At 35.9% G+C, this 15,232-nt stretch overlaps 1 protein-coding gene across 1 annotated transcript; it reads right to left on the bottom strand.

Moving 5' to 3' along the window:
* Positions 1-12,363: 12,363 nt before the first annotated feature.
* LOC311298254 (ladderlectin-like) lies at positions 12,364-14,580 on the bottom strand. Its single transcript, XM_084421016.1, has 6 exons — positions 14,491-14,580; positions 14,279-14,357; positions 13,941-14,035; positions 13,239-13,364; positions 12,951-13,062; positions 12,364-12,775 (listed from the first exon to the last, which is right to left on the bottom strand). Exons 2-6 carry the CDS (start codon positions 14,340-14,342, stop codon positions 12,708-12,710), a joined length of 465 nt encoding a protein of 154 aa, XP_084277142.1. The 5' UTR covers positions 14,343-14,357; positions 14,491-14,580; the 3' UTR covers positions 12,364-12,707.
* Positions 14,581-15,232: the final 652 nt, after the last annotated feature.

The following is a 15,232-nucleotide window of genomic DNA, read 5'->3' as shown; positions in this document are numbered from 1 at the left end:
TTCATTAAGTAAAACGATTGTCTTTTGAACCTAAAGGGTCCAGCTATGCTGGGAGTACAGCAACAGCGCTTGCTTGTTCAAACCAGCTTCTGAATGTTAAATGTATACTTGTTTTGTATGTGTTGTTGATGATAATATCAAATTAGAAAATGTCCAGAGATTGGATATTTTGTTGATATTAAGCCATTTAAGGAAATATATTGTTTTATAAAGGAAATTATGGGTTGGAGATAATTTCCCCAGAAACGTGTGACTAAAGTTAATCAGAAACTTTGTGAAACCCATTTAGAATATTTAGATTTTCCGTGTCGCTTATGAAAATTAATGTTCTGCCAATAATAGTGATGTGAATGTGCTTTATTGTATTAATGTTATGAAAAGAGAACAGAGTATTGAAGAATAGATTGCCATATTTTTGTAACAAGAGTTGAAGGTGCAAGCATCTAGGATAGCTGTGTGTAATTTAGAGACCGAGAACAAGATTTAGAGAATCTTGTGGTTTCTGTGAAACAGTAGAGATAAGTGGGACTGAATAATTATAATACAATTTTGTGATTTAAGTTGAATCTGCAAACTAACCATTTGATAGAAGAATAAGCTTTTAAAAACCAGTGTTGATGAAATTAATGACACGTTGAAGTTTTAATACTGTATGAAGAGTAACTGAACAGTCCTGATAAATAGTGAGATAAAAGAGAGCAAATGCTGTAAGCAGTTCTGCTCACGCTCTGAAGAGATTTGCAGATGATGTTTAGTAAAAGTTTTGATTGTAATTAGAAAGATAAACAATAACTTAACTGGCTCCAAAGAAAGAAAGTGCCAAAATGACACAAATTTAAAGAAAAGTCTGTGTTAATATGAGTTAGAAAGTAGATCAGTGTTAATATGATGAAGATTGTGATTCGGCTATTGTAATTGAATTTGCAGCTGGGACAGTGGGGGAGAATGCAGAGAACTTATCAGTGGCTCTGTTTGCATTTCCTGAATACAACACAATGTTTCAGAAGTGCAAAATAGGGTGAAGCTGTTAGAAAGATAAAAGGCAGAATAACAGAGAGTGTTTTATTGCAGTCAGCTGGGTCATTCAGTGACTGTATGCGCACTGTATGACTGTAAAAGTAGATGAGGGAGAAAAGAAAGTTGATAGATAAACTTTTGAAAGTTGTTAAGAAGATTGAAAGATATTAAGTGTAAGGAATTCCTTTTGAAAGGAAAAGAACTATAAAAAGTACCGGTGGACGTAAAATTACAGATGAGCTAAATGAGTTGCAAAATATTTTAAAAGTACCGGTCACTAAAAGGATGATTGTGTTTTGAATGAAATGCTTTGATAAGGTTTTAGATGATATGGAGAGACAAATCTAATGAATGATTTATAATGATAATCAAAAAATGTATCACAAGCAGGGAGCAGCCTCAAAAGTGAATCATAGAAGCAGATTGATAAACTCCTAGAGAAAACATTGAAGTAAAATTGAAATGAAATTGTTATTAAGAACTAGAATAATTCGTATTATTTCTTTAAGATAAAATAAACAGAAGCAGTGTTACAGGATTAACAGTTGCTAAATGTAAAATGTGTAAAAGGCATTTGATTAAACAAAGGCTTGTTAATGTTGATTTTAAAAGATAAGATTGTGATTTGGCCAAAACAGGTTTGCTTATCTGAATCTGGCATGTGCTGTAACTGAAACTGCCACAGTTTCAGTGCAACAGAGACTCATTCGGAGTGGATATTTGTAATGTCTAAATTACAATACATGTAATTTATGGAAAAGATGCCTTAAGATGGGCTACAGTTAAAGAAAAGATGGCAGATAAAGTCTGAAGTTAAAGGTTTATGAGAATGCAGTGTACCAGTCCTGATGCCTCAAGAGTCTCTCTCTCATTCAATGTCAGCTGAAACCTGTTGTCTGAGGCTGTGTAAAGCACAGTGTTTCAGTTGAACAGATTCATAGATGCGGAAGAGCTAAAACAAATCATGCTACAGGCAGTTCAGATTTGACAAATTTAGAGGACAATTTGTAAATGTTTTAAAAGTAAAACTGAATGATTTTAAAGAAGTCTTTAAAATAATAATGCAGACCTTAAATGATAGAAGTGACATTTTTGACTAGTTTATTTTAGGACCGCTTCTTTGTCTGATTTTAGCCTCCACCATAAAACAGGGCTGATGGCTCCGGCTACAGAAGTAACAGTACACTGAATGTACGATTGTGATCTAAATTCACTGACTATAATCTAAGCAGGTTGCTACCTTTAAGATGATTAATGAATTTAAGTGATTAAATACTGTTGTTATTAACCTGTCTCCCTGTGAACACTATTAGGTCAGAATGGCTCTGATGACTCTTGAATGCGCCTTTTCCTAAGCTCCAGAAAACAACAGATTATGTTGAAGAAAACGGTCACAGATTCTGTGATGGGAAAAAGCGGTTACCAGTGTGTACGAGTGATTACTTCAACGACGGGTACGATCTTTTAGGCCAAAAGGACAACCTAAGACAGAAGGGTCACGCAAAAACACTGGGCATTTCCTGATGGAGGTGTTTTTATGTGAGAAAGGTATTAGAGTTGAGCGGTGACTGTGAGGCCAGCAGCATCAGCAAACCATTGAGAGGCGAGATGAGCTGTAAGAAGTTACGGCCGTCTGACCCAGAAAATGTGAGTTCCTCTATATACCACTCACCAGAAACCGCGTTGATTGAATGGCTTGTTTTTCTGACAAGTGTCTGCAACTATGCCAGGGGACAACACCCCGAAGAAAAGACAATTATAGGTTAAGAGCTGATCTGAATGGGCATTCAGGAGCCAGCAGAGACCATTGAACTAGTGGTTATCTGTTGTGGAGACAGTTTAAAAAAAAAAAAAAAAAAAAAAAAAAAAGTTGTAATGTTAGTTGCCTGATGAGCAAGGAAAACACAGAGATTTGTGTTGATGCTGAACTAATGTGTCAGTTCTGACTCCTGTAGATCATTTAGACATGACAAAGGACCACTATAAGACATGGTGGTGGCTAAAGATGACTCAAGAGAATTTTCTGGAAAACAAAGGTTAGGTAAATTGAGTATTTAAACTAAAGATAACCTTAGAAAAGATCATAGAACGATTGAATATGACTATGATTATTTTAGTTACAGTCCTAGGAGGCTGTTGAAAAGATTATTTGCTTATAGTGAGAGAGAAAGAGACTGCTTGGGATGGTACTCTGTCTGTTCTTCTGTTATCAGTCAGCCAAAGAAAGCTGGAGCAAAATAAGATAATGAACCAAAACAATCCAGCTGACTTTTCTAAAATCAGATGGATAATGAACAGACATGCTTTGAAACTGGTTAAGAGGCCATAAAAACATTAGATAAAAGATACAGGAAAATGTAAGGTTAAAATGTCATTTAAAATTTGAATCCTTTTAGATAAAAGATATTAATAAGAAATATGAGCGGTTCATAGTCAGGGAAGAGTGTGAGTGTGAATTCATGTTTTGTACAGTATGTGTTAGTTTAGGACAACTGTTCTGTCTGAATAGTGTGTATAAATTTGTCATTAACCTCTGGAAAAAGTGTTTTAGCATTATAGATGGGTTAAGGCGAATGACAAATTTGAAATTTTGAAATTGAAATTTCACAAAGCTGAGGATTGTGAGTCAATCTGATGAGAAGGCAACACAGAACAGGATGAGCTTTAAGTTGATTGATCATCGAGCTCTGTCTATTAATTATTATTTTGGTCATTCATGATGTGCAGTAGATTTGAATTACTTTCTGGACAGGTTTAAGTATTGATAAATTAGAATTGTGAAGTCGTAGATAGCCGTCAGTCATGTGTTGAGAAAAAGTTATAAATTTGACAGCAACAAACACGTACAGTAGGCTAAGTAAATATCAGATTATCCAGAGAGCCCTTAACAGTTATGTATTGTAAAAAGGGGAAGATTGTTATTCGACTGACGTTGACGAAGTGTACTGACGTTGACAAAGTGTACACGACCTGACCTGACCAATTGATGACCTGGAGAATGTTCGTAGATGACAGCTGATTAAGAGACCAAACAATAGGGTTTAGGGGCCATTGCCTTAAAAAACAATTTGATAAGAAGATGAAATTGTGGTTTTAAGTAATATTTTTATTTCAGAGGCAGAGAAAGATGTCTAAAAGAAATTTGGCTTAAGGACAACGTTTGGGTTAGCAAACTTTATCCAAACAAATGTCACCAAATAAATATTAACAAATATTGCAGTTTTCTATAGCTCAAACAGTAGAGCGTTAGCGCTTGTAACGCCAAAGTCATGGGTTCAATTTCCGAGGGAAAGCAAGAATTGATAAGAATGTAAATGTGTACCTTGAAATGTAAGTCGCTTTGGATAAAAGCGTCTGATAAAAGTAAGAGAATTTTATTATGTTAGATTTATGCACGAGATGGGTGTTGGGCATCAAGAGGAGGATGAATATGCTCATGGCGGGAACAAGAGAACGCACAGTAAAACAAGTGGTCAGATGAGTCCTTGAACTTTTAGTATGGATAATTTGTATTCAGGCCACAAACAAAGACATTTCGGCCTCACAGGTGGGAAAAACAGTAAATCCAGGGGGGGAGGGCTAAACCCATTGTCTTCACAGCAGGCTGAGAGGTTATCTAGCTTTGACCTCATCGGTATATGAGGACAGTAAAAGTCCAGGAGGGGTTTATTTGAAGAACTTTATTTGTATTAACCAGCTAGATCTGGTTTACTAAGGGGTTCACATTTGCTGAAAGCCATCGCACAGGTGGGAAGATAAATGTTGGGAGGACATTGGGTTTAATTGTGTGTATTGTTTGTATTTTAAGTGTGCTAATAACAAGAATTGTTTTGACAGGAAATGCCGGAGCAGAAGTGGCAGCACAGCAGACAAAAGAAAACTATGTGACAATAACCTCAACATTTGTTTTTCTTTACAGAAGATGCAGACTTTTGCGCATGGCATGAGCAAAGTGAAGAAACAGTGCCTCACCCTGTGTAATGCCTAACTTAAAATTTTCATTTTGCAGGATGTCAGGATGGATTGAACCAAACAGAACTGATTCTGTATTGTTTTGTTAACATGAACAACATGGGTTGAATGTTTTTTTCAGGGGAACAAGGACCCTGAGTGCTATTCAATGAGCAAAAATTATCTGGTGACAATAGTGTTTCAGGCTGTTGAATCCACAGGTCACACCAAAGGGACGACAAGACAAGCGGTCACTAACAAAATCACTTAAGGCCTCCATTCGCAGGTGACAGTAGACAGTAAATGACTCAAGGATATGCGCTAGAACATACCTCTCCTGCCAACGTTGGAAAAAGACCATTTCAACAGCACACAAAGTATCATATTGGTGAAGATGGAACGTCCATGAGGCAACGAGATGATCAACATATCTGGAGAAAATGTTGACCAATTAATGGTTGAAGAAAAGTTTTGCGATTTTATTTGATTGAATCAAATTAGGGCTTAGTATTGATATACATGAAGGGTATAACTGTTCTTGAATTAAGACTTGAATTAATTCTATTCTTAAAGATTTAATAGTATAATGGGTTTGATTAGAAAACAAGAGTGAATTTTTCTATGTTGTTTATCAGAGAATGATAAAGAGGAGGAAATGTTGTGGAAAAATTCATCTTTTCTTTGTATTTTATTTTCAACGATTTAACAAACGAATGCCATGCGTTCTTTGGCTGTATTTTGAGTTTCTTTTATGATATTGATACAGCTGCAGGGTGTGTGTGTGTGAGATTTCAGAGGTAAGGAGATTCCCGTGCTGGGGAGGGGTCAAGGGGGGTCCCTTTTGTTCCTTGTGCTGTGAAGGGTTCAAGGGGGGGGGTCCCTTTTGTTATTTTGTTTAGTGGGGGCTGTAGGAGATAGCTTTTGAATAGAACACTATAAAGCAGCTGGTCAACCTCTGCTCTGAGTCTCACTCCACCTGCAGCTGGACTGTGGATGGACTGGGAACATTCTTGCAAGAATAAATATCTTTTAAGGACAATTTGAATCCTGATGTCTCTTATGCCTGATGCTATTTTGTTAGTTACTTGTTTTTGCCTCAACAACATAAACTGGTTTGTGACTGAGATGTTTTCTGGGGTAAATGAGGAAGATGAAATGGAGTCAGATGATTGGAATCTAGTAAGTAAGAAAGGGCAAGAAAAGAGAATGAGTGGGCGAAATGAAACTAGTTTGGTGTATAGCCAATCCAGTAAAAGAGGATTAGAAGAAAACAGCTCAGAGGAAGAGAGTAGGGTTGTCCGGAAAAAGATTGAAAAAGAGCAATATAAAGTCATTCTTAAATTTAGAAAGGAAGATGAACATGTTAACCTAAGTCCAGTAACATTGTCTAGAGAACTGAAGAAAAAGTTAGGAGAAGTGGACATGGCTAAGATTTTGAGAGACGGAAGCCTGTTGTTGATATGTAAAACTGATGAGCAAAAAAACAAAGCTCTAAAAATTGATAATGTATGTAAGAAAAAAGTGAATGAAAGAAAGATCTTGGGAGAAAAACGACTGAAACAGGGAGTAATAACAGGCATTCCAGTTGAAGAGGATCTAGAAAGACTAAAACAAAGTATGTCTGGGGGTGAAATAAGTAGAATAAAAAGGTTGCAAAAAACAATGAATGGGGAAAGAGTTGACAGTTTGTCAATTCTTTTGGAGTTTCAGGACTCTGTGCTTCCGGAAAAAATCAAGATTGGATACATGAGTTTTGTAGTGAGGCCATATATTCCTCCCCCACTCTGCTGTTATAGATGCCAAAGATATGGGCATATAGCAGCGGTGTGCAAAGGAAAACAAAGATGTCCTAAGTGTGGAGGTGATCATAGATTTGAAAATTGTGAAGAGAATGCACAGGACAAGTGCTGTAATTGTGGTGGGCAACATCGGGTAACATACAATGGATGTAACGTAAGAAAGCGGGCTGTGGAAATTGAGCAAGTGAAAGTTGTAAATAACATAAGCTATGCAGATGCAATAAAGAAGGTACAAGAGCAAAGGAGAAGTGATGATACTGACAAAGACATTTCAAATCAAGAGATTGGGCAAACAGAGGAAAGTGGTACAACACTGACAGTGGATAGACTGATTTTGTTTGTGGCATATGTAATTAATTGCACGGACCAAGTTAGACACAAAACAGAGAAAATAAAAATAATTGTGAAGGGAGCTGAAAAGTTTTTGGGTATAAACAATATATCCTGGGAAAACATCAATAAAAGACTGGAAGATGATGGGAAGTCAGGAGGTGCAGGTGATAAGACAACTTGAATATTGTGCAATGGAATGCAAGAAGTTTGTTAGCGAATGGTCAAGAGTTTAAAGGTTTTATAAAAGAGCTTAGAAAGAAACCAGAAATCGTATGCATACAGGAAACCTGGCTTAAGCCAGTGTTGGATTTTAATATTAAAGGGTATGATTGTGTACGTAGAGATAGAGAGGAAGATATTGGGGGAGGGTGTATAATATTTGTAAAACAAGGAGTACAATATAATGTTATAGAAAAAGGAAAATTGTTGGAGTTTATAGTAATAGAAATTTTGGGGGAAAAAGGAAAGGTTAAAATTCTAAATTTTTATAATCCTTGTAAAAGACTATCACTAGAGGTGTTGGGTGAACTAATTGTGCACTTAGAAGGAAAAGTTATATGTTGCGGAGATTTCAATGCTCATAGCACACTATGGGACAATTGCAATGATGGAAATGGAATAGTGATTGAAGAATTAATGGAGATAAAGGAATTAGTATGTTTAAATGATGGTGGGGGAACAAGGGTTAATGTGAGAACAGGAATAGAATCAGCTATTGATCTTACACTTGTTTCAAGTTCACTAGCGGGTATATGTTTATGGGAGGTGATTAGAGAAACAACTATAGGAAGTGATCATTACCCTATAACAATTGAGGTAAATTTAAGTGTAGAAAAATGTAATACAAGAGGAATAGACAAATGGTTCTTTGAAAATGCAGATTGGGAGGAATTTAGGAGTATTAGTGAACAAAAAATGAAAAACATTAAAGTTAAAGAAGGGATTGATAAGGTTAATAACGATATTTGTAATGCTATATTGATATCAGCAAGTCAGACTATTCCAAGGAAGGGAGGTAGAAAAGAAAAGAAGATTGTGCCATGGTGGACAAAAGAATGTGATAAGGTAATTCAATCTCGAAATAAAGCGTTTAAAATGTTAAAAAATAATCATAGTTTTCAGAACTTCATTGAATATAAAAAGAGGCAAGCAAATGTTAGGAGAATCATAAAAAATACAAAAAAAGACTTCTGGAGGAGGTTTTGTAACACAGTGGGAAGGGAAACTGGAATTGGTCAAGTATGGAATATGATAAAAAGAATGAATGGGATAAAAAGAGAATTTGGGTATCCAGTATTAAAAGATGGAGATACAATAGCAATAAAAGATGAAGAGAAAGCAGAAATGCTTGCAAAAAGTTTTGTTAAAATACATAAAGCAGATAATATTAGTAAGGAGGGTAAAAGAGGAAGGGAGAGGACATTGGAACAGTTTAAAGACTTAATACAGAATGAGGAATACAATAATGAACAATTAAATATGATATTTACAAAGGCAGAGTTAAATCGAGCTCTTAGGAAAACCAAAAATTCAGCTCCAGGTATAGATCAGATTTGTTATTTAATGCTAAGACATCTTAGCGAAGTATCTAAGGATATTTTATTAAATATGTACAATAAATCATGGGAAGAAGGAAAATTACCACAAAGGTGGAAGGAGGCGGTGATAGTACCAATACATAAACCGGGGAAGGATAGTACAAATCCAGGAAATTATAGACCTATTGCGTTGACATCTAATATTGGCAAAATAATGGAAAAAATGGTGAATGAAAGGTTAATGTATCATGTAGAAATAAATAAATTCTTATCCAAATATCAGAGTGGTTTTAGGAGAGGGAGAAATACAATGGATCCGGCTGTGTGTTTAGAACATGAGATAAGAAAAGCACAAATAAATAGAGAAAGTGTAGTGGCTGTCTTTTTTGACATAGAGAAAGCATACGACATGATGTGGAGAGAAGGGTTGTTAATTAAACTGTATAAGTTAGGTATCAAAGGTCAAATGTATAGATGGATCAAGGATTTTTTATCAGACAGAACATTAAAAGTGAGAATAGGAAACAGTTATTCAGAAAAGTTTACAATTGAAAATGGTACTCCACAAGGAAGTATAATAAGTCCTTTATTATTTTCCATTATGATAAATGATGTGTTTGAAGATTTGGATAATGGGCTGGGCCTCTCACTCTTCGCTGATGATGGGGCAATCTGGAAAAGGGGAAGGAATATTGATTTTATTATGAAAAAATTACAGGAGGCTATTACAATAGTTGAAGAATGGTCATTTAAGTGGGGTTTTAAATTTTCAGTTGATAAAACAAAAATAATGTTGTTTACAAGGAAGAAAATTGGAAGTGAGGTGAAACTAAAGTTATATAATCAAGAACTGGAAAGAGTAAAATATTTTAAGTTTTTGGGGATATGGTTTGATGAAAGAGTTACGTGGGCGGTGCATATTCAGAATATAATAAATAAATGTAAGAAAATAATAAATACAATGAGATGTTTAGTTGGTAGTGAGTGGGGGGCAGATAGGATGGCATTAAAGGCAATGTATAATGGAATGATTAGATCTGTGTTAGATTATGGGTGTGTGGTTTATGGATCAGCTGCAGAAACGTCTCTTAAAAAGTTAGATAATATACAGAATCAGGTATTTAGACTATGTACAGGAGCTATAAAAACTACTCCAATTACAGCACTACAGGTGGAAATGGGGGAAATGTCTTTGGAAATGAGAAGGGTACAGCTATCATTGAATTATTGGGTTAATTTACAAGGCCATAGTCAAGAGCATCCAACACTAGACACGTTAAAGCCATGTTGGGAAAAAGAGAGGAGGAAAACTAAAAGTTTTGGATGGACTGTGATACAGAAAGCAACAGAACTTAAAATTAATCAATTAAATGTTAGTCCTACTGTTCCATTACCAGTAATAAAACCTTGGGTACTTCCAGATTCAATAGTTGATTTTACATTGTTAGAACAGAGAAACAAGGGTAAGGAATGTAATTCATATAATGTACAGACATATATTAATGAGTACTACAGTTATGTTCAGATATACACAGATGCATCAAAGAGTTCAGACAACAAGATAGGAGTAGCATTTACTGTCCCAGAGTTTCATCTATCAATAAGGAAAAGGATCAGTGATGAGCTATCTGTTTATACAGGGGAAATGGTTGCATTATTATTAGCAATACAGTGGATAGAAGAAATAAGACCTGTGAAATCAGTTATTTGTTCAGACTCATGTTCATCATTGGCTAGTTTACAATACAGTCATTCAGAAAGTAGACCAGATATTTTAATAGAGATTATGCAAACAATGTACAGAATTCAAATGATGGGGATTACAGTAGTATTTTTGTGGGTGCCTGCACATGTTGGTGTCCAAGGAAATGAAATTGCAGATAAAGAAGCAAAAGAAGCAGTTAAAAACAATGACATTAATTTAATTGTTAATTTAAGTAAGAATGAAGTTAAGAGTATTATCAAGAAGAGACTAAAGGAAAGGTGGCAAAAACAGTGGGATAAGGAGAAAAAAGGTCGGTGGTTCTATAGAATTCAAAGGAAAGTGGGAGAGATGAGAATTGCAGGGAAAAACAGGAGAGAAGAAATAGTAATATCAAGGATGAGATTTGGACACACAAGATTAAATAGTACACTTTTTAAAATGGGTAAACATGATACGGGAAGATGTTATTATTGTGGGCAAGAGGAAACAGTAGAACATGTTTTAATGCATTGTCAGAAATATGAGAATGAAAGAAGGTTGTTAATTCATAATTTAAAAAAAATAAAAATGCAATTTATACCAAAGTATATTCTTCAAAATAACTCGAGAAATGAGTGTTATATTTTTATTCTTCAGTTTCTTGAGGAATCTAATTTGTGGGAGAGAATTAAAAAAAAAAAAAAAAAGAAGTCGTCTTGATCCACACTCCATACCAGTTGGTGGCGGAAATACACCATTTTGTTGTTTGTCAACCGCCAATAAAAATTCAAGAAGAAGAAGAAGAAGAACCACTGTTTATAAGTTCTGTTCAAGTTCATGGCTTGTTTTTGAGTTTTCATGCCATGTTTTTGTTTTGTTTAAAATAAATCTGCACTTGAGTTCTCTTTACAACTTGCCTCCAGTGGATCACTTTATTACAGAATACTTGACCTCAAACCATGAACCCAGCAGTTGACCTCCTTTGTCTTCGTCAGGACAACCAGACCATAGAGGATTATGTCAAGGACTTTTGCGAACTCTGTCACCAGGTAAAATTTAATGATGTGGCTCTCAAGGACATTTTTCGTTTTGGACTGAACGATCCGGTGCGGTCCCAATTGCCAGGGGGAAAAACAAATTTTTCCCTGGCCCAGTATATTGACTATGCCCTTTTATTAAGTGGCTCAACTTTTACTGTGGGTTTGGCGGACGAGGAGCACCGCAACCCTACAGTACTTGCCAAGCCTGAGCCACTTCACGTCATGCCTGCCATGTCTGAGTCTGTTCACGCCACATCTGCTGCCGAGCCAGTGTGTCCGGACAAGATGGTTGCCGCCGAGCCAGTGTCTCCGGACAAGATGGCCGCCATCACGTCGCCTGAGCCCTCAGCAGAGATGGCCGCCGCCACGCCTGAACCTGAGCCCTTAGCAGAGATGGCTGCCGCCACGCCTAAACTTGAGCCCTCGGCAAAGATGGCTGCCACTAATCCTGAGTCCTCAGTGATGGCTACACTAACCATTATGGGCACAGCCATATGGTGTGTGTGGTCGGTGCACACATTTGAAGTTCACGTCACGTCTTTTCACGTCATTTCTGTTCCTGAGCCGTTGTCTGGCCCTCTATCCCTCCCCCAAGACCGCCTCCGCTCCACCACCCTCCTGGAATTTTGTTTTTTGGGGGGTTTTGTTGGGTGTCGGGAGCCGCCCTTAGAGGGGGGGGATCTGTCACGGTTTTGTTTTTGTGTTTGTTCTTGTCATGTTTCTATGTCATGTTTCCATGTCTGTCATGTGATTCCCTGTTTGTCATGTGGTCCTGCCATGTGTCTTGTCATTGGTTTATTGTCTGATCATTGTTCACAAGTGTCCCTTGTCTAGTAATTAGTCTTGTGTGTATTTAAGCCCTCATGTTTGCCATGTGTCTTTGTCAAGTATTGTTGGCTGTAACCACTGTTTGTAAGTTCATGTCTTGTTTTTGAGTTTTCATGCCACGCCATGTTTGTTTCATGTTTTGTTTAAAATAAAGCTGCACTTGGGTTCTCTTTACAACTTGCCTCCAGTGGATCACTTTATTACAGCTACATTCCATTGTCGGAAACAGACGTCTTTAGTGTTTGTCAATGATGAAGCAGCTGTGTGCAGCTTGCTTTAACCCCTTCCCTGATGATGACTTCATTTAATGCCATTCTACTAACCATATCCTCAAACCTTGCTATGCAATATACTTATATTTTTATATACACTAATTTGATTGTCCACAATGCACATGATTTGCTTAATCAATGCTTTTATTAATTTGAGGAGTGTTACAGAGAAAATATTGAGAGGAGATTAAAGTTTGCAGAAAAAGTAAATGTTGTACAGTGGAGCAGGATGACTGCATATGATCTCACACGTCCGCAACACAAACATAGTTCTTTGAGCCTGAACAGGACTCATCGTTCCAGCAACGGTTAGCTGTAGGGTGGAATAATGAAATAAGTTATTCTGATCATAATGGTGTTAGAATCAAAATAAAACAAAATGTTCAATTTAAGGCACTTTGTGAAATCCAAATGAGTCATTTCCTGTTACTGTATGATATGAAATTATAGTATTGTAAATTATATTAAAATTGAAAAAACATTCTCACAGTTCCAGTTGATCTCCAAACAGTTCTCGGGACCACCGTAATTGTTAGGTTCTGCAGAGCACCAGTTGGAAAAGTCATTCACAGTTCCATCACTCCACAACCACTGTCCCTCCTAATGAGTGAAGAGAATGAATAGAGAAAGTGCACTACTGTAGTCAGACTTAAGAAGCTAATTAAGTTTGGCTTTGAAGTCAAACCATCTTCATTAGACACATTGCCTTTACTGTTTCAAGCAGGAATTTAGTTTAGACAAACAAATGGGTCTCTTTAGGGCACACTTTAACTTACTTGTTCACCATCATGACCACCAACCCACAATGTTGTGGAAGGAGAAGGCATCAGACTCAGCAGGAAATCATTTTCCGGTTTACTATGCACAGATGCAAGATTCGCACCAAGAGTTTGACAGTTTTTCTGAAGAGAAAGATTTTTTTTGTCAATATAAAATATAATCTTTTTAGCAGAAAGCATAAGTGACTTTTTAAACTACATTTTAGTCATTTGCAAACAAAGTCTGCTCTGATTGATTATTTGATCAGTATCAGTTTTCTGTATTGCAGAAAAGAAAGTTTTTAAAAAAAAATCACCATTCCCACTTTATATGAAGTGTCTTTAACTAATATGTACTAACATTTAAATGAATCATTTGATTCAGTGCACTTATTGTGTACATACATGTTTTTGCATTGTGGTACTTATAAATATATATATATAATACATCCAATTAATACAGCTGTAATTAATTTCTGTAATTAGATCTATGATTACACTGTTGATCCGTCCCTTACACCTTAACCCACCCTTAAACCTAACCATACCATCAAACCTGTCCCTAACCTTAACCATTTCCCACCTCAATAGCAGCAAAAGTGTTTTACATCAACACATTAAGTGCATTGTACCAAACTATTTATTTATTTATTTAGATGTAGTTAAAGACACCTAATAAAAAGTGTTGTCCACATCACCTTATTGTAACTAATACATTACCTCTGCTGTGATCCAGGTAACCGACTGAGGGAAGTACTTGTAGCACCGGAGTCCAAAATCTTTCCATCCATAGGGGCATTTTTCAACTAAATGAACTGTGCATCCAGTACATAAATGTTATAGGGCTTTTGTAATACTCACAGAAAAGAATGTTTTTATTTTTTATTATTTTATGTAGCTTATTTTATGTTTGTGTGATTATGTGCCGAAATTAAGTGTACTTTGACACTGTAAATCCCTCATTAATCATGCAGATATTAGTAAATGGAATATTGTACATTTCCAAAATGCTCTATTAAAGGGTTTTACAGTTAAATGTTTAAGGTTGTAAAGGTTACCTTCTGCATTTCCCATGGAGAAGATAATGAAAAGAAGAATTAGAGTTCTCAGCATTGCCATCATGAACCTGAAATGAACCTAAAATGAATAAGCAGGAAAGGTTAAATGTCTGTCATATGCTGAACACTGTGGATTCTCAATGCATTTTAAAGACAAAGCACAAAGATACTTTAAAAATGTTATTCAGTAGGTTTCTGTTCCAAAAACTCACCTTGATTTTCAGATAGTTGAATCTCAGAGGAAATGTTTGTGAAGTTGCAAAAAGAGCCCTGCTTTTATACTTAAATGTCACTCAATGTGTACTTAAAGTCACGAGAATGAACAGGATGTGATTGTTTGGTATGTATACTTTTGTTCACATGAAATAAATTCCAAATATTGGAGAATGAGATACGATAAGCCTGTTGAAATGTAAATGTTAATAAAATAAATATTTATTTTTAAGTATTTTAAATATTTATAGTAGATAAATAAGGGTTCATAAGGGATATTTCCCATATAAAATTTTTTATATGGTATAAATTACAAAGTATAGTCACTTTCTTTTGTATAAGCTTTTAAAAACATCCAAAACTTTTTTTGTGAATGGAGCCTGTTTAAGAATTCCTAATGTGTGTTTCTAATTCATTCTATGAATTCATTCTGTTCTGTCTTAATTTTCTTATTAGCTCCTTGGTTTGCCAGTGTATTTAAGTGTATTGTGGTTGTGTTTGTGGTTATTCTCCTGGTCATTGTTTTGATTCTTGGATTAAAGATTTATTTTGAGTATTTCCTTCGTCGTGCACTTCATTACAGCCACGACCGTGACACCTACATTATGAAAATATTGAACATCAAACTCTCTATCAAACACAATGGAATACAGCAACAGAAGTTGATCAGGACGAGATGTACTGAGCACAACAACAGCACACTTGTTTGCAGCCATGGTTAGGGCTACAGTAGGCTACTTT

This window comes from Rutilus rutilus (assembly GCF_951802725.1).
Source record: "Rutilus rutilus genome assembly, chromosome: 10".
Taxonomy (NCBI): domain Eukaryota; kingdom Metazoa; phylum Chordata; class Actinopteri; order Cypriniformes; family Leuciscidae; genus Rutilus; species Rutilus rutilus.
This window is presented reverse-complemented; position numbering and strand designations above follow the sequence as displayed.

What these genes read in the sequence shown, in the direction of transcription:
- LOC311298254 (XM_084421016.1), bottom strand. Translation starts at nt 14,342, where the DNA reads ATGATGGCAATGCTGAGAACTCTAATTCTTCTTTTCATTATCTTCTCC. An exon ending in CTCCATGGGAAATGCAGAAG is followed by an intron (nt 14,036 to 14,278) that starts GTAACCTTTACA and finishes CTGGATGCACAG; the next exon opens with TTCATTTAGTTGAAAAATGC. An exon ending in TTTGGAGATCAACTGGAACT is followed by an intron (nt 12,776 to 12,950) that starts GTGAGAATGTTT and finishes TCCACCCTACAG; the next exon opens with CTAACCGTTGCTGGAACGAT.